This window comes from Haliaeetus albicilla, chromosome 2 (genome assembly GCF_947461875.1).
Source record: "Haliaeetus albicilla chromosome 2, bHalAlb1.1, whole genome shotgun sequence".
NCBI classification, from domain to species: Eukaryota; Metazoa; Chordata; class Aves; order Accipitriformes; family Accipitridae; genus Haliaeetus; species Haliaeetus albicilla.
Window position 1 is genome coordinate 54,430,471 of NC_091484.1, and position 27,654 is coordinate 54,458,124.

Below are 27,654 nucleotides of genomic sequence, written 5' to 3' on the forward strand. Positions count from 1 at the left end.
TTTTTCCCTCACACCCAGACCATTCAGCATGATTTGTGAGACAACAGTGAGCTGGCATCATTTAAGTAGTGAGACCCCCCAAAAAAGCCAAAAAACTATTATTATTATTATAAAGCTATAGCATTTAAAGTAGAACATGAAGTTAATTGTATATGGCTGAAGATTAAAATCATGAAACTATGAAATGTACTTACCGCACCAAAACCATGAAGAGTCTAAACATCAAGACTAGAACTATCCAGGTTACCCATATAGCATCTACTTTCCAAAGGGGTAAAAAAAAAAAAAAAAGGCACTTTTCTTTTTCATTCTTTTTTTTTTCCTTCATTCCAGCAGCAAGCCTATATAATATTAAGATCAGCATCCAGTGACAACTCAAAAGTTCCAAGAAAGAAATTTTAATGCAAGTTCATTCTGAGTCAGTGAACTGTTTTGTCTCATATCACTTAATTCTTTCATAAAAAATTTTTAAAAGATTTTCAGCAAGAAATAAAACTGTCAGAAAGAACAACAGCAAACCTGGTGTTAAAAAAAAAAAACAAACAACCAACTAAGTGTCATCTAACTATAAAACGATAAAGTAAAAATGAAGGGGGTGGGAGTAGAGGGACTGTGTATCATACCTTACTAGGAATCCGAAAGCTTTCAATAGGACTGAGGTCATGAACACTCTCCTGAGGACTTCTTAGACCCTTTAAAAGAATTTTAATAGTCAGTTAAGATTGACTACTTTATGTATCTTGCAATCGAACTGCACAAGTCTTACCTGCTGTTGAATGTATACCTAGAAGTCCTTAATAAATTACACTGACATGAGGCTGAAAGGGTAAGACCTTATTCTATAAACATTTAAGCAAGACCATTGGTGTATAAATTATGCTCCTCAAACATCTAAGCATTTCCAGCTTTGTGATGCAATAAGTACCTTTTCAGTACAGTTCACTAACATTCCCTTCACAAAGGGGTCCTCCTCTCAACTTCCAGATGTTATTTAAAATTTAAAAAAGCATGTGTCCAAAAAATGTAACATACTTTGTTCCACTAACTTAATGGTTTAATGGAATCAAATAATTGAATTCAAGTGCCACCTACTCTGTGCAAAATTATATTATTTTTGCTTGATAGTACATTTGTCTGATTACTATATAACACTATCAGGACTGATTTTCCTTATGCATAACTAAACTGAAAAAGATGCAAAATCCACATTAGCTGCTTTATATAATTATTACTCTTTAAGACACATAAAGCCACATAAACAGAATGTGCTCCAGTAGACTGAAGCTTTGTACAGGAAGCATCAATTAATCAGCTGAGTATGTTTTTGCTGAATATCCAACACATTCACAATTTTATGAAGCAACACCACAGAACATGCTGCTTAGCACATTTTCTACCAGCTCCCTAGGCAGAGGTGAATCTAAACATTCAAGTTTCAGATTTGGTTCTCTTGAATCTTCAGGGTGTTCACAGGAGCCACAAGTTTCAGACAGACTTCCCTCCTACTCTTGCAGTTGATGCTAACAGTACTGCTTCCAAGTCCCTTTCAGGCCCTGGGTACCTACACTTTCTTTGAAACAAAAGGACCTATGCAATTACTATGTGAGTTTATGATGAGAAAATCTTGTATTTATCCTTTGAAACTGATAAAGTGTTTTACAAATTCATCACTTTTGTGGTAACTACTACATTTTACAATTGTTTCATCTTCCTAGGATGCAAAACCACTTGATTTTGGTTTTGATTCTCAGATTTCCTTGCACATCATTTCAAAACATCCTCCCCTTCCAGTTACCACCACCAAAGGTGACTCAGCTCTATGCATCAGCAATTCAAGGTAATAAACAACCAAAGCAACTGCTGCAGCTTCTCATACTTCACATGAAATCTTCTACACCTCCTCTCAAAAATCTGCAGTACTACTAGCAGCTTATCTTCAGAAGCAGTAAAAGTTTCACTTACCAAATGCTAAATGGAACTTAACCCTTCCCAAAGGCTGAAAATTGTGTAAGTCGCTTCATTTTCAGACCACAACCTTTCCACACTGGGCAGGCTTCCCACAACTCCTCTTAGTCAAGCTGAAAACTGATTGTTTACCCCTATACTGAGGGGGAGCAGAACATTATTTGGAAATTCAGCTTCCACGCCGGTGCCCGTTTTTAAGCCCTGTCTCCCACATAAGCATGACAACTCTGAGGGCATAGTTTAGAAAAAAAAAAACAAAGTTCAGTTTCTGCTTTTCCCACTATTTTCTATAACTGTCTACAATATCTGATGTGGTGGGAGACTCGCGTCTCCCAGATGTAGACACACGGTCAAAGAGGGTTCGTTTTTGAGGTATTTCATATATGCGAATGACTTGAATCCTCTTCTAATACACTCCTTTGAAAAGGCTCTCAACCTTAGAAACACTGGTCCAAACATAGACTAGATCTACATAATCCTAGACGCAACTGGTACAAAGAAGTAGGCTAACAGAAACACATTAAGCACTGTAGCACACATGCAATACTTGCCCACCCAAATACCTCCCCGGCACCTCCACAGCCTTGCCTCAGTCTTGATCAAAAGCATTTGCTATCAGACAAAGCCATGTCCCAGTAACCACGGCCCAGCACTCCAAAACTGTACGTGGAAAAAGGAAACTGACACAGACCAGTCGTGTCATCTTCAACACCAGTTTGTCTGTTATCGCACAAGCTACATGCTGGCACCTACGCATGCTTCCATTTCTTGATTTAAAGAGGAAAAAAAACCCAAAACAACAGCTAGATGCATGCGTACCGAGAGCTAAGACACACTAAGACTTCCCTCTCCCCACAAGCCGGGCTGAGGGCGATGCCCGCGCCCCGGAGGCCCATCAGGGTGCCCGGGCACGGCCGCACACGCCTGCGCCGGCCACCGGCACTCCCCGCGCTGTGTGCCCGGCCACGGCGTCCCCGGGGAGAGCCCGGGACACCCCCCCCCCCCGCGGCGGGACCCCGCTGCCCTCCGACCCCAGCCGCTCACCTGGCGGGTCATCAGCGACTTGATCTTCTGCATGATGGCACCGGTACCGCCGCCGCCGCCCCGAAAGCGCTCAGCACCTCCGCGCGGCCGCGGGCTCCGGCCCCGGCGGGCACGGGGGAGCCATGTTGGACGCCACCTGACAGAGCCCGCCCGCTGCTCCCTGGGACCGGTAGTCCTCGGGCGGCGGCGCCCAACTACAACCCCCGTCAGCACGGCCGGGAGGGCGGGCACCCGAGAGGGGAGCGGGGGGGGGGCGGCTCCTTCCGCCGCGGCGCGCCTGGCTGGCGCCGGCAGCCTTGAGGCGGCTCCTCTCTGCCAGGCGCTGGGGCGGCCGGGCCGAGCCGGGGGCGGCGGCGTCGTCGTTCTGAGGGGGAGCGGGGCGGGGGCGTCGTGAGGAGACGCGGGGCGGGCCCGCGGCCGTTCCCGGCAAGCGGGGAGCCAGCCGCCGCCGTGGCTGCGGGAGGCGCCTCCCCCCGGGGAAGCGGAACTGGGCCGCGGAGGAGGAAGGGCTCCGGCCGGCGGCTCCGGTGGGGCTGTGGCAGCCCTCCGGAGCAGCGGAAGGAGCTCGCGGTTTGGCAGCCTGCTGTTTGCGAGCACTGCTACTCGTGTCGCCAAAACCCGCGCTCTGCCCTGGCCTCTTCGTTACGTTTGTATCCGCGAAGGCCTCGACCGGCACTGGTGGCCCGGCAGGCCAAGGGTGCCTCTGGGGTTTAGGGGATGCTCATAGAGTATTTGAACATTGGGGTTCGCTTGTGTAGACTTTGAACGCAATTATCTGAGAAGACGAAGTGAGGCACTGTCCAAAGAGACAGACTAGCTGGGAAATACACTGAGACAATGACAGTTTTCTGTTTGCCTCGGGTGTTTCAGGTGTTATGCACGAGGGCCTTGGACCTCTTCATGGAAGATGCAGTTTTGCGTCGCCAAAACAGGCATGTGTGTCTCTATACTTGGGTTGTCTCGATCTCAACTAAAAAAAATAAAAGCTGATAACTTTTAAAATATTTTACATCAATACAAAAAAAGGAGGAACTTATCCTGTAATCTTTGCTTAACTGGAGATGACATTCTGTAGTAAAGCTACCAACACATCTGCTGCAGCATAGTAATGCCTGCAGAAAAGGTTGTCTTTCCTTTTGGAGTTATTGGAGTCTGCACGTAGGTCAGCTCAGCGTGTGTTTTCTAATCCCGTTGTTATTTAGCTCCCCAGCTGGCCCATAACTTGTTGCAGGGTGTGACGTAAAAGCAAGCATGCTGCTCTCCGTTTGAACCAACATAGTGATGAAGGGAAGTCAGGAATAGTGGTCTCCTCTGTGCATTCTTTAGCAAGAATTCATTACTTCTGGCTACCATTGGGAATATAATCCGTAGTTGTTTCTGTGGAAAACCTCTAACAAGTTTAGCACATAGCAAAGTTACTTGTTAGTAATAACTAAAATTTTCAGAAATACTGAAAGTATTCAGAATGTTACCGCTGCAAATAAAGTTGCTTTAATGTAGTTGCTTTTATTAAAAAGAAGTGAGTGGGGTTTGATTAAGTCTAAACACCATTTAACAACCAGCACAAGCTAGAATCCTATACAAAAAATAATGTACTTTTTTTAGCAGCCACTTTATTTGTATAAGTTAATGTAAAAAAATTGCAGCATATTAATGACATCAAGAGCATATCCAAATGCTGGAAATAAGGGGACACACTTGAAAATTATAGTTTTGCTAATACCTTTTTTTTTTTTTTTAATTTTCTTTGCCAACATAGGGCATTTAAAACACCAACACAGACTTTATCCCAGTGTGAAAGCTCCCATTCATTTCAGTTAGAAATTGGAATCTGTGACTTACTACATGTTGAAACCAATTAGATAATAATTTCTAACTCAGGCTTTATAAAAGGTTGCAATTTGATACATCTAGCCTACAGTTAAATGGATTAATCAGGTTATAAACAGCAGCATTCAGGAGGGGCAGGACAGTGGACCCGGGAAGCCTTTGGGAATATGCAAAATACCCTCTTCGTCTACTGGCCCATGTCAGGTGGTGACATTATTTCTGGTGGGAGTGCTGTACTTACATTTTTGTTAACCTGAAACAACCCTCATGTTTCTTACATTTGATTGTACAGAGCTGCTAAGAATTCTAGAAGGATCTGGGTATTTTCACCTCCCTTAGGTAAAAATTGAGTGTTCAGCCCTTCTGGTGGGGGCTTAGCACCTTGCAAGACCCTTGCAGTGAGGGGGAGGCAATTCCTTGCTACCAGTCCCTCCTGCACAAGGCAGGATGCAGTCTAGCCTAATATTTGTTGATCCATAATAGTCTGCATAAGTGCTGTTTAGCAAAAACTTAGTGTGTTTTTCTATGGATAAACCATCCCTGTCGATGCAAATATTTGCTGTTGCAAACTGTTACTGCACATGCAACTGTGGGAGGTTGCCTGGTTTGCTGCTGATTAGATTTGTACAGTGAGTGACAGCCTTGGACAAAATCCAAATCATACGTTAATATTAATATTAATTAAACCAATGTAAGTTAATGCAGAATAAACAGTAATCAGCAGCTAACTCAACAACTATAGTAAGCTGTCCACTCTAGCCACAGGATTTTTTGTTAGAAGATGCCTGATAGACACTTCACATTACATGTTGTTTAGAGAAAGGGAACATAATCATCGCCAAGTTATTCCTACATCAAGGAAAAATGCAGAAAAGTTATGGGCTTGAAAGTGCTCGAAAAAAATTTAAGGAAGGCTTTTAATATTTTTTATAACAGGAAAGGAGAGGCTGTCACTGGACAAGGTCTGAAAAAAAATCTTCTGAATGCTACTTTAAATAAGCAGAACCATCTAGCAGCACGGTATTTTTTTATGAAACGGTAACTAAAGGATGTTAATAACTATATAACCCATACATTGGGTGCATTCACTTATTTTTATTAATTGAACGTACCTTGTATTCTATGCCTCATTTATTACATTCTGTGTCATATTTGCTGTGACTGCCGGGGAAGGGTTACGATAAAGTCAGAGGCAATGAAGATGGGTGCTCATCTAACAGGTGCTCCACTCCCTTTGTTCTTTGTATACACATATTCAAATCACATAAGGCAGGGGACAGGATAGGGCCTGTTAATTCATTGCTGATTTCCCTAGCAAATAAACCAGCAGCTGCAGGTCCAAGCCCTGGCTTAGCACTGAGAAGAAGGTGGGATTTGTGTGGGACAGGATGCTTTCATGGAGCCCTTTAGCCAACTTCTTTTGGGACTTACAGTGCAAAATATATTTTCTGCTTGTGGGTAAGAAACAGTTATGAATTATATTTGATTGTCATTGTGGAAATGTGAATCGGTTTTATACTTCTAAATTTAAAGATATTTCTATTGTACTGTCAGATGTTTTATTTTAAGAAGGTAGCCTAAAAGCTTTTAATCAGATAGCGTCACCCTGTTTTATGAGTGGAGCTAGAAACTTTTTAGCAACTGACAAAAATTAGCACTATACATAATCTGTAAATAAAACGTGGGCATTGATTATATATATTGTCACATTTTATTAAGTAATACATACATTGTGCGTTCTTTTTACCAAGTAAGGCAGGACAGATTCTGAACCAAAGTTTATACAGAAGCTGTTACACATCTCCTTAAAAATGCATTATGTTGAGACAGTGCTGGTACATTATTTTTCAATTCATTATGATGCCTTACAGTTAACAGGGAAAATTTATATGTAATATTTAAATGCACTTGGTATTAAAACTAAATTAAGCTTTCAATCAACTGAAGAATGTGTTCCCATTAATAGTACATTTGTTTGGTATCTGGGTGCAGTTTTTGTAAGTATACATTTATTATCCATGCAGTTGATAAAAAATAGATTTTCTAGGCACTTTAACAGGAATATCATGTGATCAAATGTTAGATAAACTTATACTTCTACAAACTCTTGTAGTTCACTTTTTCTGTATTTAATTGTTTTTGTAAATATCAACAGAGGGAATATATACTATTACAAATGTAGTGCATCCTCTACTCATTCATGTGTAAGGACAATTTTTCTTTCATCATCTTTGTGAGCTTCATCTGCCATCAGCTAGTTTCCTTGATTTCAAGCTAAATACTTTGCCAAGAGTTTGGCTTCGTAACAATTGCAGTTTTATATGAAGTTCATCAGATTTCTTCTTTAAAAATGAAAACAGTGTTTGATAACAAAATACAGTGAATATTCACTTTAACTACATTACAACTTTGTTTGACATTTTTTATTAAAATTCTACAAGAGATACTGGTATGCAAGCAGAGTGCTTTATTGTACACAGTTGTTCACCAGGAAGTCTCATCATATACTCTTACTCAGAGATACATGTTTCCTAGTGTGGGAAATGCGCAGCTTGTACTTTATATCACGACAAGAATCGGGTGCATTGGGGGCATGACACAAAGCCCACAGAAGATACTGACTGCAGAGGCAAGAATTAGGTCAAATAACAAAGCTCAGTGGAACTTGTTCTTCAGCAAAAATCCCAAGGTGGGGAAGAGTATGCCTGAGTCCCTGCTGCTATAACTGCGGGTATAGGAATTGCATATTTCCTGGTCCATTATATCTCTTTTTTTCATAAATGAACGTATTTCCAAAAAGTGTGAAAACTATTGCCACTGATCTAATGACATTTTACTCCAAGTTCAGGGTTTTTGGAGAGCAGAAGAGCTAAATAAACGTTCTGGTGAAAAGCAGTTGAGAATCCAAACTCACTTTGACAGGGAGATGTGCATGTTAAATTCAGAGAACAACAAAACCTCGCTAAGCGGGTTTCAGTTTGTGCCTTAAACTCAAAAGTTATGTCATAGTTTTTTATTTAAACTAAAGCTGCAGCTTTTGTTTTATGTCAACAACAATTCTGTTGTGCTTGCTAATACTGGTGATAGCAAAGTGAGATGGAAGCAAAGCACAGATCACTGAGCCCCAAATGGAGGTCATTTTGGTACAACCCACTTGCCTTATGGTTATTACACAAAAACTAGTTTTTGGAATTCCATTGTCTTGGAAAAATGGGTATTGTATGTAGAAAGCTATAGAGATAGGCTTAAATTATATGGAATTTGTGCCCCATGAGGATGAAGTAAGAGTTTGGCACATTGGCTTAATTTCACTATTTACATTAATTCAAGGATTAGTCATTAACAGTCTTCAGTTTTAACTAAAAATCAAAACTTATGAAATTACTATTCCAGACTGCAAAAGATTAGATCTCTGTTAAAGCTAGAAGTCTCTCAGCCTTGCTCCTGTAAAACTTAGCCTTCCAACAGAGCGCCATTGTCTCGTAACAGCTTCCCTGAGCCTCGGCCTGCTTTGCCTCTGGCCCTGCCAGCTACGGGGGAGCTCCTGCATGTGGATGGCACTCCGTGAAATCACCTCGGCAGAGCAGCAAAGCCTGCACTCACCCAAAGCCGCTCCCGAACAGACTCCAGGGGAAAACGGAGTTTCTTCCCTGACCACCGCTGGTCTTTCTTTGCTAAAAGAATTTCCTTAACTGCAGATCAAAATCTCCTTCCAAGCGGTTACATAGAGCCACTTTTCCCCATGAATCAAGTGGAACCAAGTTAATTTACGGTTTCTTTTCCCATCTCTTTTAACTGAGAAGAAATTAAGTTTTCCAGCCACAATTATCTTACTCTGTTACGGTGATACCTTCTGTACTGGTCACCCTAGTTTTCCTTGTGCTCACTAGACCTGCTTGGTTTTTGCTAATTTTCTGCACAAATGGATCTGTGAGAAATATTATTTGTTATACATATTTTATGATTACTCTGCAGCTGTTACTAGCTTCTTGTCCTGCAGCACAATTGCTTATTGACAGCTAGATAAACCCAAAAATCAAGCAATGATGTCATGCGTAAAGAATCAGGAAGGATATGGACAGATCTTTTAATTGATCATTTACAGATCTCCCAGTGTCTGAGAGATGGTTTTGACTTAATTCAAGGAGATTTAAAAATTGAAATGTACTTGGTGGGTTATGTGAAATATATTTCCAACATTAAATATTTTGTGAAGGATTTTACTGAGGAATTGCGCTCTTTTTTTCAAATGGACGACACCAGTTTAAATCTGATTTGCATTTTAAGGTTTGCAGGGGGGAGTTCGCCTCTGAGAAATGTTACAAAACCCAAAAAACTGATCTCCCATTAACCAGAGTCTAGCAAGTCCCTAAGAGTTGTGCAGCATTAGAAAACAGTGGAAGAACACCAGGCCAAAAATATTATTAAAGAGGGGTAGGGGAGGAGGCTTCAGTTTGGTGTGCTTCAGCTGTTTCAGGTTTTTGATCTAGAAAAAGTTAAGCAAGTAAACATCTCTCTCCTGGGCATCCTCCACTTAAGTCTCTCCATATTTTTTCTACACTCTTCCTCCCTTTTTGTCCCATTCTTCTCCCATCTCAGCTGACTCCCGACCGTCCTTTCCACATCAGTGCCCATGCAACCTGAAATCCTCCGCTCGCTTCTTCTTTAGCCCCTGAGAAGGTAGGTTCACCAGTCTTTCTGTCAAGGGATTTCACTGTCTTTATACACATCACCCCTATAGTGTTCTGCCATGTTTTCCTCTGGTTTTCCTGTCATACCCACAGAGACACCAGGAACTGACTTCTGTAGTTGAGTATAGTATTGCTCAGCTATATGAAAAGTGAATCCAGCAACAAAATTACTTTTTTGGAGGTAGACTTTGTAGCTGGATTTGTATTGACTGTAAAGCTGACTAGAATGGACAGAATATGACTGGAGATTTCTTAGCAATAGGGTTTTTTTCCTGAAATAAAGTTAGTATCTCTGATGTGGTTTTGTGCAGCACCTTCAGCAGCATGGACAACATTGCTGGCTACCCACAAGCCAGTCCCCTTCCATGGCATCTCTGCTCTGCTACTTTTCATGCCCTTCCAGAGTACCTCTGACATCAATTACTGGCATTACATATTGTCATGCTACATCAGTGACCCCCACCCCCTTTTCGTGTCCCTACCCTGATCCCCAGCGACAGTTTTCTTTGCTTTTAGCTCAAGTGGCAAACAGCTGTGCAGTGAAATGGGAAGATTCTAACCCAAAGGACATATACAGATACCATATTATGCTACTGAATTGACATTTTTATCCTTTCCTGCTATATAACCTAGGAAATTGGACACAAATGAACCTTTAACGATTTCTTTTTGTTATAAAGACAAATGGCATGAAGGTAGGAAATGCAAAAAACAAAGTTGTCTCTGCATTATATTAATCTTTAATAGCACAGTCATATTTTTCACACATATCTTCCTCTGCCTCCCTTTCCAGGTAAAGGGTATATGTACTTCAGCAGGAGAGTTACTTTTTTGTTACAGGTATTGGAAAGCATGTCAAGAAGGTGTTCGGCAGGAGGAAAGGAATAGGTGGTGCATGGTGAAAGCATTGCACATTGCCCTGGGTGGTGGGTGCATTCTCTCTCTCTCAGTTTCCAGTGCGCTCCTATGCAGTGGTAGATGGATTATTTAAATAATTTTTTTTACATCATTACTAATAAGAGGTTGCTTTTTTCCCAGGGTTTTGACTTAGCACTTGGCAGTGTGTTTTTCAGCAATACTGAGCACTCAAAGCTGAGCACTGAAACCTGCAACCGAAGTCATTAGGAGTTGCATCTTGAACATACTAAAATCTGTTTGTGTGTATTTTGAAAAATCCAGTCCTTAATAGTTCAAATTGATCATCCAAAATGAGTGGCTATTTTTGCTGTTAATTTTCTATGTGCATAAATTCCTCATCTGTAAAGTCTGATCAATTATAATGGTGGTGTGAAAACAATAATGGTGGTGTGAAATCAATTCATTAATGTAAACACTTCACACCATTGCTGTGCTTGTGAGTGTTGTGGAAATTGATCACTCAGTCCTAAGAGTAAAGTTTTAATAATGTTCTATAAATCTGTCTAAAGCTGACACAATTAAAAATTACTCATTAAAATGAACACAGCAACGCTGATGATTAACTCGGGAGTGGCCTTCATTGCACCTCTGAGGGAGGCAGGATTCTCGGAGAACAGGATTCATCATGTGACTGAAAATTTTTCTTTCGTGCATATCAACAGCAAACCTTAATTCTGCTCTTTCCTAAAATTGTAATACTTCACTTTTGCCAGCTTAGTAATGTTTCTTGAATTTAGTCTTATGTGTACAGTGCAGACAGTAATAACAAGTATCCATCATTTTAATCAGGCAAATTCATGGAAGTACTGCTTGTTAGATTTTCAGTCAGTTTCTCAGTATAACTGGCAAAGTAACAGTAAGAAATTTCTCCCTAGCTAAACTCAGAAAAAAAAAAATCTTAAAAAACTGAGTTTCCAATCCAAGACTGTTAGACAATATAAGCTCTAGAAATTGGAATTATTTTAAAGGGAAAATACTTTAAACATTGAGGTAAATGCAAACTTTTGACCTTATGTCAGACTTTCAACAATAAAAGATCCTCTGCACAGAAATAGCAAATATCCTTTCTTTGGCTTTTCATATATTTTAGAACTGGAGCTCTATAGCTAGATGCAACATCACTGAGGTCAATAAGAGTTTGCCCCTTTCTGAAATCTTACACCAAAAAAAGTGTAAGCTTTAACTCTGAGAGTTTTTTCTCTGTGACAATTTCTCATTTGAGTTTTCTAGTGTTTCCATTTGTGGTTTGGGTTTGTTTATTTTTTTGTTCTTTCATTTTTATGCAGGTATTTGTTCCGCCTTAAAGTTGACAGTGCCATCTCATACTATCCATGGTATTGCAGGGCAACCACTCCATCTTACTGTTGACTACAATTTCAATGCTACAGCTTCTGAAATCCAGATAATTTGGCTTTTTGAGAGGCCTCACAGTAATCCAAAATACTTGCTTGGCTCTGTAAATCAAACAGTAGTTCCAGACTTGGAATATCAACACAAGTTTACCCTCATGCCACCTAATGCATCTTTGATGATCAATCCATTGCATATCAGTGATGAGGGCAATTATATTGTAAAAGTCAATGTCCGTGGAAACAGGACAATAGCTGCCAGTCAAAAGATTCAAGTAGCTGTTGATGGTAAGTTAGTAAAATATAGTATCTTCATTTTGAAACTAAAATTGCAATAGTTTTGAAGTACTAGTTCTTAGTATCCAGTTACAATAGTGTACAATGTAATCCAACCATACCTGAATAAATACTAACAAGTTATGTTGTTTTCCACTGCTGCTGCAGGGAATCCTACAATATGTCATCTTGAAACAAAATTAATATATTGACTAAAGTTTCTGGATCATAAGTAAAAAATGAAGGAGTATAGAAACCAATAATTAATACTAAATTAGACAAACTTCTAAGAATTACTGTTCATAAGGCTCTGCTGTGCTATCAATCATGACGATGCATTAACTTTCAAATAGTCATTCTCCCTGAACAATTTTACTTTCTGTAACTATTGAAGAGCAGTCATTGACTTTTGCCGGTGACCTTGTGTCTGTAAAAGAAACCCAGATCTGAATTCCTAAAATACTGAAGTTCCCTCTTTGTACTCTGCTCCTTGTTGTGGGGATATTAAAAAAAGGGGGGGGGGGGGGGGGGGATAGAAAAAATGATCTAAAAGAATGATAAGAGGGTACTGTAATTTATGGATTATAGAGAACGAGCCCTGTAACTGTTGGGCTTGAAATAATTAAATGAATGACATATTGACGTGACAAAGTTGAGGCTGCCATTTAACTCCCATACTTGTCCCAGTTTGCAGCCATCCTCAGGACCGGATCGACAGCGTATTTCAGCCGTGCCCACTGCCAGCAAAGCTGCAGGCAGCCATGCTGAGGAAGTTGCACGCAGTGGGCAATGTCATGCTTTGCACTCTTTTCGTTTCTGTGGCCTCAGGGATCTGCTTACGAGGCAGGAACTGGAGGCCATGGTATACCTGGCTGCAGCCTTTGTTGTATTACCAGTAATATCAACAGTCAAGTTTTATTTAAGTACTAGAACAATTCTTACAGTCACCAGCTGAGAATATGGCCTTCTTTTTTCAACATTTAACCACATTTAATAAATAAATTGGAAATCTGAGTACTTTCCAGAGAGGATGGTGACTCCTATTTGTATCATCTTGGCAGTGAAGACTGTAATATACTGGCTCATCACTTTTATAACTCTTCTTATCTTTTTATTTTACAGTTCCTGTCACAAAGCCAATTGTACATAGTGAACCATCTTCAGGAGTAGTGGAGTATGTAGGGAATATTACATTAAAATGTACTGTGGAAAAAGGTACAAGGGTAATTTACCAGTGGATGAAAAATGGGAAGCCTCTCCATGCCAGCCCTAATTACACCTTTTCATCAAACAATGCAACAGTTCTAATTGTTCCTGTTGTAAAAGAAGACATTGGGAACTACAGCTGTCTGGTATCTAACCCTGTCAGTGCACTGGAAAGTGAGATAATTGCACCAACCATATATTGTGAGTATATAAAATATTCATAATTACCTTTATATAAATGATCTGGCTGGAAAGAGTGCCTCTAACTATGGAAACAGGCAGAAAACAGTTGAGTCAACATTATATGTGAGCTGGCATTCGAAATGAGCTTGTTTGTATACAGCTCTAACATAGAACAGTGTAATAAGAAGTTACTCAGTGTTACACAGTTGTGGATGAGTCTGAACTGCAGAACTCCAATAGGAACTTCAAGAATTCCAAAGTACAGGCATATTTAGATCTGGAGAAGATGTGACTCAAAGGAAAAAAATATTCAGATGGGTATACATGAAAATATTGTTGAAAATGGAGACAGCAAACAGTGTCAAAAAGCTAAGTACAGAAAGTACCAGGCTGAAGGACTGGTGTTAGTTGTTTTCCTCAAGATCATTTCGAGTCCAGTCCTGTTTAATACTTCCATTAATGACTTCAGCATAAAGATTGGGAGTATGTCACTGAAGTTCACCTGTGACATTAAACTGAGAGGACTGAATGACTGACAGAGTAATAGAACTGGTATGAAAGTTGCTGGTAAACAATAAATGGGCATGCACTTTTAGAGAATAAAAACCATGAACTGCTGATAAGATGGAGATTGGTTGGGAAATAACTGAAGCAGTGAGCCTGGGTGACTGAGCTATCGCAAGATGTCTGTAAACTGGAAGTGTGATTCAGGCATGAGAAAGACATAGGTAATTCTAGGGTGTGTTGGCAAAGTATTTCCATCAAGGAAATAAGGGGAATACTAATGGCACACAGAAGATGAGACCACATGTAGAATACTGTGTGCAGTTCCTGCACATCCCAGAGTAATGATCTTGAACTCAAAAGAAACAGAACAGAAAGGAATGGAGAAGACACCTCAGTCTGGTTTAGCAGAAACAGAGCTGAAAGGAGTCTTTGCTTTCCACATCAAGTGGGAAACATGAGGGAACGAGAAGAGTTGCTTAAAGACCAACTTTGACAGAAGAATAGACTATAAGCTAGCCATATATTTTGACTGGAAACAATAGCAGAGGGAAACTTAACTGTGAGCATAGATTGAATTCATGAACAAAATGAGTTGGAGAGAACAAAAGATTGGTTTAGTCAACATTCAACAACGATACTTTAAATCTTAGGAAGGGCACTCCCATTTTGTTCCTTATCCCTCCTGTAATGTCAGCTCCTAGTGCCTCCCAAGTTTTGCAAGTAGCACATGCTACATATGTGACCTTGCCAGGCTCTGATCCTCATGTCTTCAGGGGTCGAAGTGTCCTTTTCAGATGAGAGCTGAAATCAGACAGGTCAGGATATACTTGCCACCAGTCCTGTCCAGATATAACCAGTTGTTGTGGTTTAACCCCATCCGGCAACTAAGCACCAGGCAGCTGCTCACTCACTTCCCCCCACCCAGTGGGATGGGGAAGAGAATCGGGGGGGGGGGAAAGTAAAACTCGTGGGTTGAGATAAAGACAGTTTAATAGGAAAGAAAGGAGGAAAATAATAATGACAATGATAATAATTTTTTAAAATGACAATAATAATAAAAAAAGGATTGGAATATACAAAACAAAAGTGATGCACAATGCAATTGCTCACCACTTGCCAGCTGATGCCCAGTTAGTTCCCAAGCAGCAATCCACGCCCCCGCCCCGGCCAACTCCCCCCAGTTTATATACCAGGCATTACGTCACATGGTATGGAATATCCCTTTGGCCAGTTTGGGTCAGCTGCCCTGGCTGTGTCCTGTGCCAACTTCTTGTGCCCCTCCAGCCTTCCTGCTGGCTGGGCATCAGAAGCTGAAAAATCCTTGACTTAATATAAACACTACGTGGCAACAACTGAAAACATCAGTGTGTTATCAACATTATTTTCATAGTAAATCCAAAACATAACACTATACCAGCTACCAGAAAGAAAATTAACTCTATCCAAGCCGAAACCAGGACACCAGTCTACCCAATGGCACAGTGCAGATGGCACAGTGCAAGGGCTGGAACTGGATTCCTGTCCAGCCAAGGGCTGGTGCTCCCTCTTGCTTTTGCCAGGCTCTGTAATCTGGCAGCCAGTAGACAGCCCATGCCCCAGACCTGGTATGATTGCACTACCAGTATATTCAGAACCTGTAACCCTTACTGTGTCATATTTTCCTCCTCCTTTCACCTCTGATTATCCATTCTGCTACTTATTTATTTTTAATTATTAACTTGGAAGAATTGGATAAGGGGGTGTCTTGCATCTAAAGTGTGTGTGTCTCTACACTGCAGCAGGAGAAGAGAAAAAGACTGCCTAAATTAGCAAAGACTAACAAGGACACTGTTAGATGAGAGCTGATCCCTTAGGTGCAGCTTATAAAATTGACAGCAATGCAGATATGAAGATGAAGGATCGTCTGCAAACAGTCCTAAACAGGGCAGATGTGACTTGAGCTTCCATCACATTAAACAGAGGAATCATGACAATATGCTCTACAAGGAAGTAGCCAGCACCGATGGAGTTTTAACTTGTCATTACTGTAACAAAAACATAATCATCATATTCTTTCCTCAAGGTAGCACATTTTTAAATGCCTGCTTTTGTACAATCACAACCTCAGCTCACTTAAGTGCTTAAGTGCTAAGAATGAGAGCTGCATGTATACGACTGCATTGCCTCCACTGCTTTTCTCACTTTAATAAGCTATGAATGGGCCTTATACACCTCTCTCTTCAAACAATACCTATACAAAACTTGGGGACACTGTATCCAGCACAACCTGACAGCCTTCTTACAATGCAATAAAATCAGGTCAGGCTAGAAAAATATCTGCCACTCTTGCTACCTTTCAGACTGCTCTTTTTGTTTGTGGCACAGCGCATTCGGCATTCTCATTTCTGACCTGTTGCACACAGGATTGGCTCCAGAGCACTTATTGCGCTGGAGGGTGTCTGGGTCACTTGTGCTGAATGAAGGTGTGTGCCCCTTCAGTCTCAGTTATGGTACGGCTTCCTCTTTTCTCCCTCATTCAACAAATTTGTTCAGCAAATTTGAAAAACCTTTCCAAGTTCTAAGCTGAAAACCTATTTTTTACCCATTGTTTAGCAGAACTTTAAAATCTTAAAGTTACTTCAGTGTCCACATTTCTGGAAGCTTTTGCTGTTTGAGTGATTGTGATATACAGCTCAAAAGATCAAACTTTGAGATTCAGTTTTTCTCCACATGTGGAAATATTATTATAAGTATTTGCATTTTCAGAATGTACTTTTTATTTCATCAGAACTGAGGGTTTGCTTTGTGCATAATTTAAAATTTGAAAAAATACTAAGAGAAAACAATGCAATGCTGAAAGACTGCCATACTTGCGCTACTATCCATATCCAAGTTAGTGATGAGAGCTCGGGTCTTACTTGCTGAGCCATACGAGGTCGTGTAATTTGGTCCAACCTCTGCCTGCAGAGGTAGTTTGTCTCCCAGCTCCCAGTTGTCAATAACAATCCAGAACAGGTCCCGGGATCTCTATGTGCCATATGTCATTGCTGCGGGGGAGTTACTGGAGGTGATAAAGAAAAGGTCACTCACAGTAAATACCTGCCATCTGCTTGGAAACTGTAATAGTCTCGTGGTGATAGGAGAAATTGGAAATATTCCCACAAAGCAGTAAATTGTTACTCAGAACGGATGATTTATTATTTTACAAGTCATTTAGTTAACTGGCTTTACTGAGACAAGAGGGAGGTTTCTGTTGAGAACAATACCGGAAAGGAGAAATAGAGCTGAGGGATCCATGAAGGCTGTCACTGTGGTTTTTTACTGAGAATCAAAAGTGTTTTGTTCTTCATTTCTCATTAATATTATTCTGCTTCTCCATTAGCTGCGATGATCATGTACCCCGGAACATGGCTTTTGCAGTAGCATGACCCAGAAACAAATTCTTTCAAGACTGGAAGAAGCTGCTGTCATGGAGGCTGCAGCAGAAAACTGTCATACTGTGCTGACAGAGTTGAATTTAACAGACTAAGTGGGATTCCTTCCTTGAGACTTCCCAAAGCTAGAATATCTTTAGTCCTAGAGAGGAAATGGTTAATTACCTGCATTTCAGAATCATCCTTGAAGCGGTGTATATCCCTCAGCTACCCAGTGTTTAGGGATCTCGATGATGTACACAGTACACAGGAGAGGCAAAAGACCAATCCACACGAAGCAAAAGGGTTACCCGCTGCTCGTGTTGACTTCATCAGGGAATGCCACTTTTCGGACCTTGCCAAGATTTGACTATGTCTTAAGAAAACCTTTCTTTGTTTTTTTCAAACATAGTTCCCCAGCCAGTGTGTGTCTGTTTTTATAATGGTTTCTTTCAATTTGCAGGTTTCATACAAAAGTGTAGTTATGTTGTTAGTGTTATCTGTCTACGCTGCGCTGTTCTGATACTGATAAAAAAGCAGAACTCAGTTCTGATTCTTTTGCAGACTGTGGCAAATCTCCCAGTCTAGTGAGGGGGCACAGAGACCAGTCAGCTATTCTTACCATTAATCTCTGTTTACATACATCAAATGTTATATTATCAATGAAAATAAAAGCTAATTCTTCTAAGATAGAAGAATTGGATAGGAGGAACCACTGAATTGCTCTGAAAAGTAAAAAAGTGCATTCCTGCCTATAAATAGTGTGTGAGGGGTTTTACTTTCATTTATGAAAAAGTCAAAGTTCAGTACATCCCAGTCCTTTCCCATCTGAAAAAAGGGAAGTAAATACCTATAAGAGGCGAGCCCCCGTAAGAGGCTGGTGTTCTGGGAGCGCTCCCTGTCCACAGAAACGTGCAGCCCGCGTGAGGACAGCCAAGCCAAAGCAGTGGTGATAGATCTGCAGTTCCCAGAAATGCTCATTACAGGGTCAGCTGGCTCTTGGATACAGTAAAGCAAATGACTCGGGAACTGCAGAGCCTGTGAAGAAGCAGCCCAGCATCTAGAGTTTAAAAAATGCCTTGATTTTTCAGTGGCCCCTGTGGTGTAGGTGGGAGCAACGCTAATTCATGCTGAAGTGAATCAGTATTGCATTTCCCAAGCAAATATTATGCATGATGTTGGGCCTTCCTGGAAATGAGACTGCAAAAAGCTTACTGCTAAGAAAGAAGTAGAGAAAATAAAAAGGTTGGCAAGTTTACATTGTGAAATATGGACATTTGTTTAAAAATGGACTGAACTGAGGTCATGGCGTGATGGTGTACATTCTCTTGTCTAAGCCTTCACAAATAGGGAAGAAAACCCTGTTTTGTGCTGCGTGCTGTTTGCCTATGTGTTCCTGAAGAATAAATCAGTCTCATAAAAAAAGACAGGCAATAAACAGAAGTGTGCATGTTAGAGGAAGTTCTGGTGCCAGTGTGCCACTTCATGTAGCAGGGAATTTCACATTCAAACCCAGCTACATTATCTTAATGCTTCCAGACAACCATAGGAAGGTGGAAATATTACTTATTCCACTGTCTACAATGGGCATAATATTCCTTATCTGTCTTTTTGCTGTGCCATTCTGTGTCAGGCACTTGTCAGCAGCTTTACTGAACTTCAGGGATCCCACCAAAAAGATGTTCTGCATATTTTCTCCTTTTGGCTTCTGTCAATATTAGGTCTATGCATTTTTGATTACGTATGTAAGCCCTTAGGAAATTAGCAACATTAAAATGATTAGTTCTTTTGACTGGAAAAAGTCATTTAATAAGGCACATTTTGATTATTATATTCTCTACATTAATTTCTATACTTAGATCCCTGTAAAAAGTAGATTTTAACATGCAAAGATACAAAAACCCCATGATATGAAATGATCAATTAAAAATAGCATGGGAAATATCTTATTTAAATATCTAGTTTCCCTTCCCATTTTCCCATGAAGATTACCCTAAAAATACTTAGCTGCTCAATTTTCTGAATAATAAACCTATGACTATTGGACAATATATGCCTCTTCTAATTATATTCAGAAACACAGCTTGCTTTCAGCAGAAGGGCTTATTCCTGAAAGAAACATAAATATTGAAATAATAGAAGCCTACTAAAGTGGGAGGAAGGTTAAAGTTTATTTTAGCATTTATTTATGGAAAACTTTTTCTGAAGTTATCTAAGGCACACCCCACTCTATATTATGCCTCTAGGATAGTTCCCCAAACAATTATTATACTGCAAAGTATTACAGTGAATGTTTATATATTTCAAGGCTAATTTGTTTACTTTTAAATGTGCAGAGAAATTACTTATGACAATAAGTTTGGCATTTAAGTAGAAAGGGTCAAATATGCCCCTGAAGAAGACCTGCTGCTTTACTTCACAGTTTTCCCAACTGTTTTCAGTTTTCGTTCTTTTTATCGTACTGAACAATGCATAGACCTGTGCTTTTTCCCTAAACAGAGATTAGATCAGTATTAAGTGGGTGTAGTCTGAGATAAACCTAATACAGGTCAAGTTATTGAACTGAAAGCCTTTTAATTAAAATGATTGGATGCAATGCCAGCTGTTCTAAAGACTAGTCTAACTTAAAAATTCTAAGTTTAGAGATATGCTTCTATTTAAAGTTTAATTATATACTTTAATTTTAATTTTTCCACTGTGTTTTCTTTTTTTTTTTCAATGCAGATGGACCTTATGGACTTCGAGTTAAATCAGATAAAGGTCTGAATATAGGGGCAGTGTTCACAGTGGACATGGGGGAAGTTATACTGTTTGACTGCTCAGCAGATTCAAATCCACCAAATACTTATTTGTGGATTCAAAGGGCTGACAATACCACTCATGTAATCAAATATGGACCCCATCTGGAAGTTGTATCTGAAAAAGTGGCCCAGAAGACAATAGATTACATGTGCTGTGCTTTTAACAATGTGACTGGAAAACGAGATGAAACTCACTTCACTGTCGTCGTTACTTCTGTAGGTAAGAACATTAATTCACTGCTGTAACTGTACCGTCTCAGCAGAGTGCCAACCCCAGAAGAAGGAAATCATTCTTAGAGAGAGTATGTATCAGAAGTGAGGTCTTGCTAACAATGTAGTAAAGGGATTTTGGCCATTCAGTGGGATCTGGGTTTTACTCGCAGTGTGACGTGGCTTGGCAGAAGACCCACTAAGATGCTGAAGTTTTGTGGGCGTTTGACTCTAAAATATGTTTGGCCGTTTGGAACTTTATCCCCTGTGTAGAAAAGCTTCCTCAGTAGGCAAACGTCATCATGACCAAGTAACATGGCAAAATTATATGTCTCTTACTCTGTTTCTTACTTTTTGCCTTTAAAATTGATAAAGATGAATGAAGAGAGTGATGTGGAAATCTGCTGAATGCCAAGGTGGGTCTTTCCTCCCAAGGGCAGATTTTTTCCAAGGCTCACTGTCCCACAGTTTTCAGGAGCTGTGAGCCCTGGGGCCACCAGGCGACCAGTGCATGGGAGAGTTTCAAGCATACATCACTGACCAAAATAACCAGGCACAGACTCACAGCAACGAAGGTCTTTAATATTTTTCCAGTGTGGTTAGCTGTTATAAGAACCTTAGTTCAGTGTATGATAATAATGCAAGCTGTGATGATGAATGGTTTTATTACAATCTGTTCATAAAAATGATTTCACTGGCATACTTATGAATCTATGGATTGACTGCTAAGTTCTGCTGAACACACACCTTTATTTCCCATACATTATAACCTCAGTTCCTGTATCAGATTGTGTTGAACAGCAACAAAGCTGTTTTTTCAGAAAATCTCCAGAAACATACAGCAAAGAACAAGATATTGAGGAAGTCTGATATGTCTTATTAATACAAATCTATACAAGTATTTTCAGATAAGGAATGTATGCTATTAATGTTCAACAAGATAGAATAGATTGCCTTTTAGAAAACTTAACAAAGCAATTTCACTTGTACAGACAAAGAGCTCAGGCATTTGTTAGTCAGGTAAGCAAGGAGAGCAGATGTCCATCATTCAGGCTGACTTACAGATTCATCACAAATCCATGGCTTTCAGTATGCTGGAAAGAAGATGCGTTGAAATTTTACCATGAGAATACTGCACTTTAAGACTAAACATTGTGGTTAGTGGCGAAAGAAAATGCAACCAGAGCTATGTGTCAGTAGAAATAAACATGATATTTCTCCAGGAAGTTCGTGTAAGCTATGTTATATATCTGAATATTCATCAGTAAGTGTTAAGAAATTCAGCTGACATTTCCTTTCAAAGGCCGAAAAGAAGGGAAAACTCCACAGCTTCATGTTTAGTTGCACTTAAAATCATACATTTCCTAATTACAAATATTTTGCCTAAATGAATATTTTTAAAACATTTTATCCTGTGTATTCAAAAATTTTAAAATATCAGTTTCCCCCTCTATAGCCCTTTTCTTCTTGATGAGTATTTATTCAGATAGCACTAAATCTAGATGTCAGGCCTACACTTTACAATGCAGCACTGATTGAATCTAAGAGGTATGAATTCACACACGAGGCTAAACCTCAGAAATCCTACTCAGGCTAAATTCTGGTTGCAACTGATTAAACACACTAAGGAAAGACTATGAATATTATTCCATATCCCCTCCCCCTGCCCCCATAATCCTAGATACAGGGCCTGGACTGTGCCTCTCAAAATACTGGAAACCCCATTTTCAGCAGCGACAGGGACTCTGTTGTTTCAAAAGACCTTACACAACTTCCTCACCTAAGGGACTGAAACTCACCTATATGGTGCTATAAACAGCTGCCTAATTAGTGCTAAAAATCATCAAGAAAACAATTAAATCAATAAGTTACAATTATATCAATGATTGCACTAAGCTGTTACCCAGTTTTAGCCAAGACTAGTTAGATTTTAAAATAGAGGAAGTGGTATCTCGTTATGTACACAAGTCATTGCTCGGTTCTCGAGTCAACTTAAGTGTGTTAAATGCACACAAAGAGCACATCTTTGTTTTCTACACTGGTATGCATGTGGAGAAAAGATTTATTGAGTCTAAATTTGAAAGTATTCATTTTAAAGAACATTTTTAAGGACTCAGCTGATTCTCCAGCATTTGGGTTTTTTTCTGAGGAAGGCAGTACATTGCAGGAGTATGAAAGAAATTTGGTGAAATTGCAGTGACTTATTTTCCTGTATCTTTGGGATGCATCTGGTTTGAAATGTACATATATAATCTTTGTGATAACCACTGCACACGCAGCCAGCAAAATGCCAGTGAATTACACGGAGGTGTAAGTAGATGTAAGCAATGCTAGCTGTCTGTACAGGAGTTCATTGAAGTACTGGAAACACATCCAGCTAAATAATACACATTTGAATTGTATTAATAAAGCTGGAACTGACAAATATGAAGCATTAATTTACTGTATGGATTGTGATATGACCCTTAATTACATGAATTCTGCATGATTCAAAGCAGGAGGAGGAAATTAAGGGTGCACAAGCAACTATGTCTTGCTTTTCTTAACTTTCATATTCCTCTCTTTGCAAATTCTATGCAAATGTTTTCCACGTGATTTTGTGTATGTTATTATATACATATTGTAATTGTGTTGTGTCAGTAAATCCTGCTGGAGAACTGCTGCTAATGCGTATCTCACCAAAAGATCTGAGCAAAGGAAAGAAATACTTCGGATATATTTAGACGTGACTACAAACAAACATAATTTATTGGCTTCTGATGGGATTTGATAGACAACCAGACTGTCAGTGACCTGAAAATCTTTAGAAAAAATAACAATAGTTCAGTTATCCCCTCCTACTCTACAGCTCCTATAGCTAGGATTTTCCTCCCTTCTAGCACAAACTGCTCACCTAATTGTCACCTAATTTCATGGTAGTTTGGTGTCTCTCTGCCTAAAATTAGAATATTCATCTACTTTTTGTGATGCTGTAATTTGTGGATTACGTTTACTGACCTTCATTTAGTTCTAGGTACCAATCTGTTCTGGACTGCATATCATTCCTTTCCCAGTTCAGGAGGTTTGTGGGGGGAAAAAAATATTATCCATTCACATGAACCCAAATTTTGTATGTATTTTGTATCTCTGTGCAGGATGACTAGCTTCAGATGACTTCAAAAGATGCATTTTTCAGTGTCATTGTAGCAGATTGTACAGAACAAGAGACTAAATACAGTACTCACCTTCTTTGTCACAGGACTGGAAAAGCTGGCCCAGAAAGGAAAATCTTTGTCATCTCTTGCAGTAATAACTGGAATTTCATTATTTTTGATCCTAGCTATGGCCTTTTTATTCATATGGAAAAGATATCAGCCACATAAAGGTATGTAAAAGTTAAGCATGCTCCAGCTCTTCTTTTGGACCATCAGAACAAAAAGAATGATTTTTCTTTTTTTCTTCTTTTCAGTGATACGACAGAAGCTGCAGAGCAGGTACAAAAATAAATCATTCCTAGGTCTGGAAGTCCTCTCCATCAAGAGAATTGCATTTTATCATATTAATTTTCTTTCCTTGGCTTATGACATCAAACTGAAAAACATGTTTATGTTTTCTAGGCCAGAAGCTGATTACAGAAAGGCGCAGACATTTTCAGGTAATACTAATTAAAAGAAATGTAAGCATAAGGTCAAAATCCATTCCTGCAAAAAAATTAGCATCTGCACATACAAAAAGAAAGAAGGAAAGGAAGGGAAGTGTGCTTTTAACTTGGGTTGCACACCTCAATGTTAGCTTACTTAAGATAGAACCAAAATGAACACAGGTCAGCGTGGGTTTAGCTCATGTCTGGAGTTCGCAGCAGTATGTACCCTGTTGGTTTGAATTCTAGCTGTTAATCCCAGTATTCTGGGATTAGAATCACCTGTATTCCACTGTTCTTGCCAATATGAAATAAAATAGTGTTACTATGGGATAGTAGTAAGATGTGATACGCCATGGGAGGATCACAATTTTAAATGTTCATGGCACCAATTGATACCAAAATCATGAGATAATAACATGACATTACAGTATATATCTTTTAGCCTCTACCATATTCTATACTACCTTTCTCTGTGTCATCAGGACCCAGTGTGTTTTTTTCACTGCTTGTTTTCCCTCCACAATCCTTCCTACATGATCCTGGGCAGGAGAGGCTGGAGACCAGCCATCCTTTGGAAGGGTAGCACTTTTATTCCCATCCCTTTCTACCAAAGCATCAAAATAAGCAATAAACTGCTACATATAAGACAATAGGGAAGTACATGAAGCTTAGGAAGGTAAGAAATCCACTTGAGCACAGAGGATACTTCACCCCAACAAGTGGTATCGGAGGAGGGAATCTCAGCGCTGTCTTTAGTGCTGCAGCCTTTGCTGTGGAGTGATGCGCAAGAGACAACAAAGAGTCTCGGATCTCCTGGACAGTGGGAAGGTAGAGAAAGAGACTCCCACCCTAACTACAAGTTGTATCTCAAGTCCCAGATATAATTTGTCAACTGGTTTAATAATGTGGCACCTATTAGTATCGTGTTCCCTTTTTTGATTCTCAGCATTATGAAAGATTCAGATGGTACCATCTCACTACAGTGTAGATGTGCTGAGCTTATGGATTGGGCCTCTTTTCAATGGGAAGTGAAAGTAAATCAGTCTGTTTAGTCGTCCAGCAAAGAAAATCCCAATGGCTCTACCAAAACTGTTACTGAGGTTAGCAAGAGGCTCCTCGCTTGGTACAAGCTGTTGGAGATAGCCATGACACTGTGCATGCTGGCTGTGCAGCTGCCCTGCCTCACTCCACACTGGCTTAGGAGCTTGGCAGGGAAGTGGTTTAAAGAAGATCAAACAACCAATTTTTAAATGTTTTAAAAATTAGGCCAAATTACTTTGCCAGTCATTATTTTCCAGGTTCATATTACATCTCAGTACTTTTTTTCATGTTTGTTTGTTCCAACTTTAGGACATGAAAGTGCTTTGGATGACTTTGGGATGTATGAATTTGTCGCTATTCCTGATCTTGCTTGGCAGGGAAGTGGCTTAAAGCAGATCAAACAACCAATTTTTAGATGTTTTAAAAATTAGGCCAAATTACTTTGCCAGTCATTATTTTCCAGGTTCATATTACATTTTGATACCTTTTTTCATGTTTGTTCTAACTTTAGGACATGAAAGTGCTTTGGATGACTTTGGGATATATGAATTTGTTGCTATTCCTGATCTTGCCAGTGGTTCTAGGGTATGTGACTTTACATCATAAACTGATGGTTTCTTTTCTATTTGTTAAGGTGTACTATATATCTGTACTAGAATCGTTCTGTCAGTTTGCTTCTGTTGCTTTTTACAGATGTCTATATGACATATTCATGTCTACTATTTACCCAGTACTTACACTTTCTTTACTGTGTTACTAGTTCAGTACTTGTATCAACATGGTGCAGTAAGGAACTCACCAAGCTCTAAAGAGAACATTCTCAGTTCAACTACCCCATATTAAAAGAATATTAGTAGTGTTGGGTAGATGGGCAGCACTGAACCACTTGTGTCACACAAGCAAATTAACTATTGCGACACCATTTTCTACCTTGGACCTGTTCATGCAATATACAAGTTTGGCAGTGCAGAAAAGCCTCAAGGGGGTATTTAAAGTTTTCATTGTAAAAATATGAAAACTAAGTCTCAGCTATATTTCACAAGAATTATTTTGTTAGCCTCATGTATTGTGGGGGAGGAGTTAAGCACAGGAATTTTGCTAGCAGAAAAATTCCTACTACATCTGTTACTTCTCTGCATTGTGGCTTTGCTGACATTACTGTATAGCAGTTGGAGATCATTCTGATGTTGCGTAAAAAGACAAAGAAAAAATGAGAAATAGGGCCACAAAATTTAAGGACAACAGACTGAAACTAGGAGGAAGTAGAAGCAGCACTTTCCCTTCGCTAGGGAAAATTTCTGGCAATACAATCTTGTACCTTTGGAGAGCATCAGTATGGTCATATAAGGGCGAACTCTTAAAACATGATCACACAGGGTCACACCAACAGTCACACCTATTTTGTTGTTATGATTAGTTCTCATAATACATGATGTATTAGCAAAACCCAGTCATACATTAATAAACCCTTTTCTCTGCTGGGATTAGATGATTGAAATAGACATTTCTAGGGCTAGAGTGCTATCATAAAGGTTAGTGGAGAGGACAGACTTTTACAGCAGCAGAGATAAAAGGCTTTTATAAAACAGAGGAGCCAAACTGTATCTGTGAAGGTTTGTGACTCTAGGAAGCTTATTAAATATGGAGATGAGGCCCTAAATCATCACAGCCTTAAGCACATTGTGACATCCCTCAGGCTGATCATATCACAAAGTCACATTCTTGCAGAATTGGGGCCTTAGTAAGTCAGGAGGGAGACAGAGGTGACAAGGACAACAGAATGGATGTACAAGCAATGAAATCTATTCTAATTTTCAGTAAAATTTCAAGAAACAGGGTAGACTCTACCGGTTTTTGTTCAGTTACTCAGATTTATGGCATTGCAGAAAAAGTCAGCATTTGATCCACTGATTCATTTTAGTTAGTTAGCAGAAAAAAGGAAAAATAAGAAAGTGCAGATAATGAAGGTTGGGTATAAGCAGAAAGACTGAGAATTCCTTACGGATGGGGACTGTAGGTGTTGTATTGACATAACAGCAGATTTGTATACTTGACATACTGAACAATTTCATTGTTACTTCATTTACGGAAATTCCTTGCAGTTCCCTCTCTTTGACATGCTGGTGGGAGTTTTATGCTGAACTCTTTCCCTGAATATTTTCTCCTCTTTTACTATCTATTCTCCTCCTTCTCTCTTTATTAAATGTTCGTTCCTTGACTTGTGGTACACTAATAGAAAATACATGCTATATTAAATGCAAGAGCTGCATCCTAATTCTTCTAAGATCCTAACTGAATTTGAAACTACTGCTTGCCTTACTATAAATGTGATGAAAACTTACTGAAAATGAAATGCAAACTAATAGAGATGAACTGTTAAATACACATGCAAACCATTGGTAAGGAAAAGTTAAAAAAATGAGAAGTTACCTTATCAGTTTAATTTCTGTTGAAACTTTTCCCTTTTGTACTTACAGTAGGAATACTCCTTGCCACTTTTAGGTTTCAAGCCAATCTACTCCTGGCTCTGACTTTGTCCCAGGCCAGGATATGCTTAGTACGGTTTATGAAGTTATTCAGCATATTCCTGAGCAGCCGCAACAAGACCATCAACAGTAA

At 39.6% G+C, this 27,654-nt stretch overlaps 2 protein-coding genes across 3 annotated transcripts in view; one reads left to right on the forward strand and one right to left on the reverse strand.

The window, feature by feature from the left end:
* The window catches only part of VPS50 (VPS50 subunit of EARP/GARPII complex), a 98,650-nt gene extending 95,428 nt beyond the window's left edge, over positions 1-3,222 (reverse strand). For both annotated transcript variants that reach the window (XM_069775009.1, XM_069775001.1), the window contains exons 1-2: positions 3,010-3,222; positions 624-692 (exon numbers count right to left, since the gene is read on the reverse strand). In XM_069775009.1, coding sequence (XP_069631110.1) covers positions 624-692; positions 3,010-3,042 — 102 coding nt within the window. In that variant the 5' untranslated portion in view covers positions 3,043-3,222. The remainder of the gene's footprint in view (positions 1-623; positions 693-3,009) is intronic.
* Positions 3,223-3,405: 183 nt separating this feature from the next.
* HEPACAM2 (HEPACAM family member 2) lies at positions 3,406-27,654 on the forward strand. The gene is made up of 9 exons (XM_009913808.2): positions 3,406-6,297; positions 11,735-12,085; positions 13,196-13,480; positions 20,086-20,382; positions 23,611-23,736; positions 23,821-23,845; positions 23,969-24,006; positions 25,547-25,620; positions 27,538-27,654. Exons 1-9 carry the CDS (start codon positions 6,228-6,230, stop codon positions 27,652-27,654), a joined length of 1,383 nt encoding a protein of 460 aa, XP_009912110.1. The 5' UTR covers positions 3,406-6,227.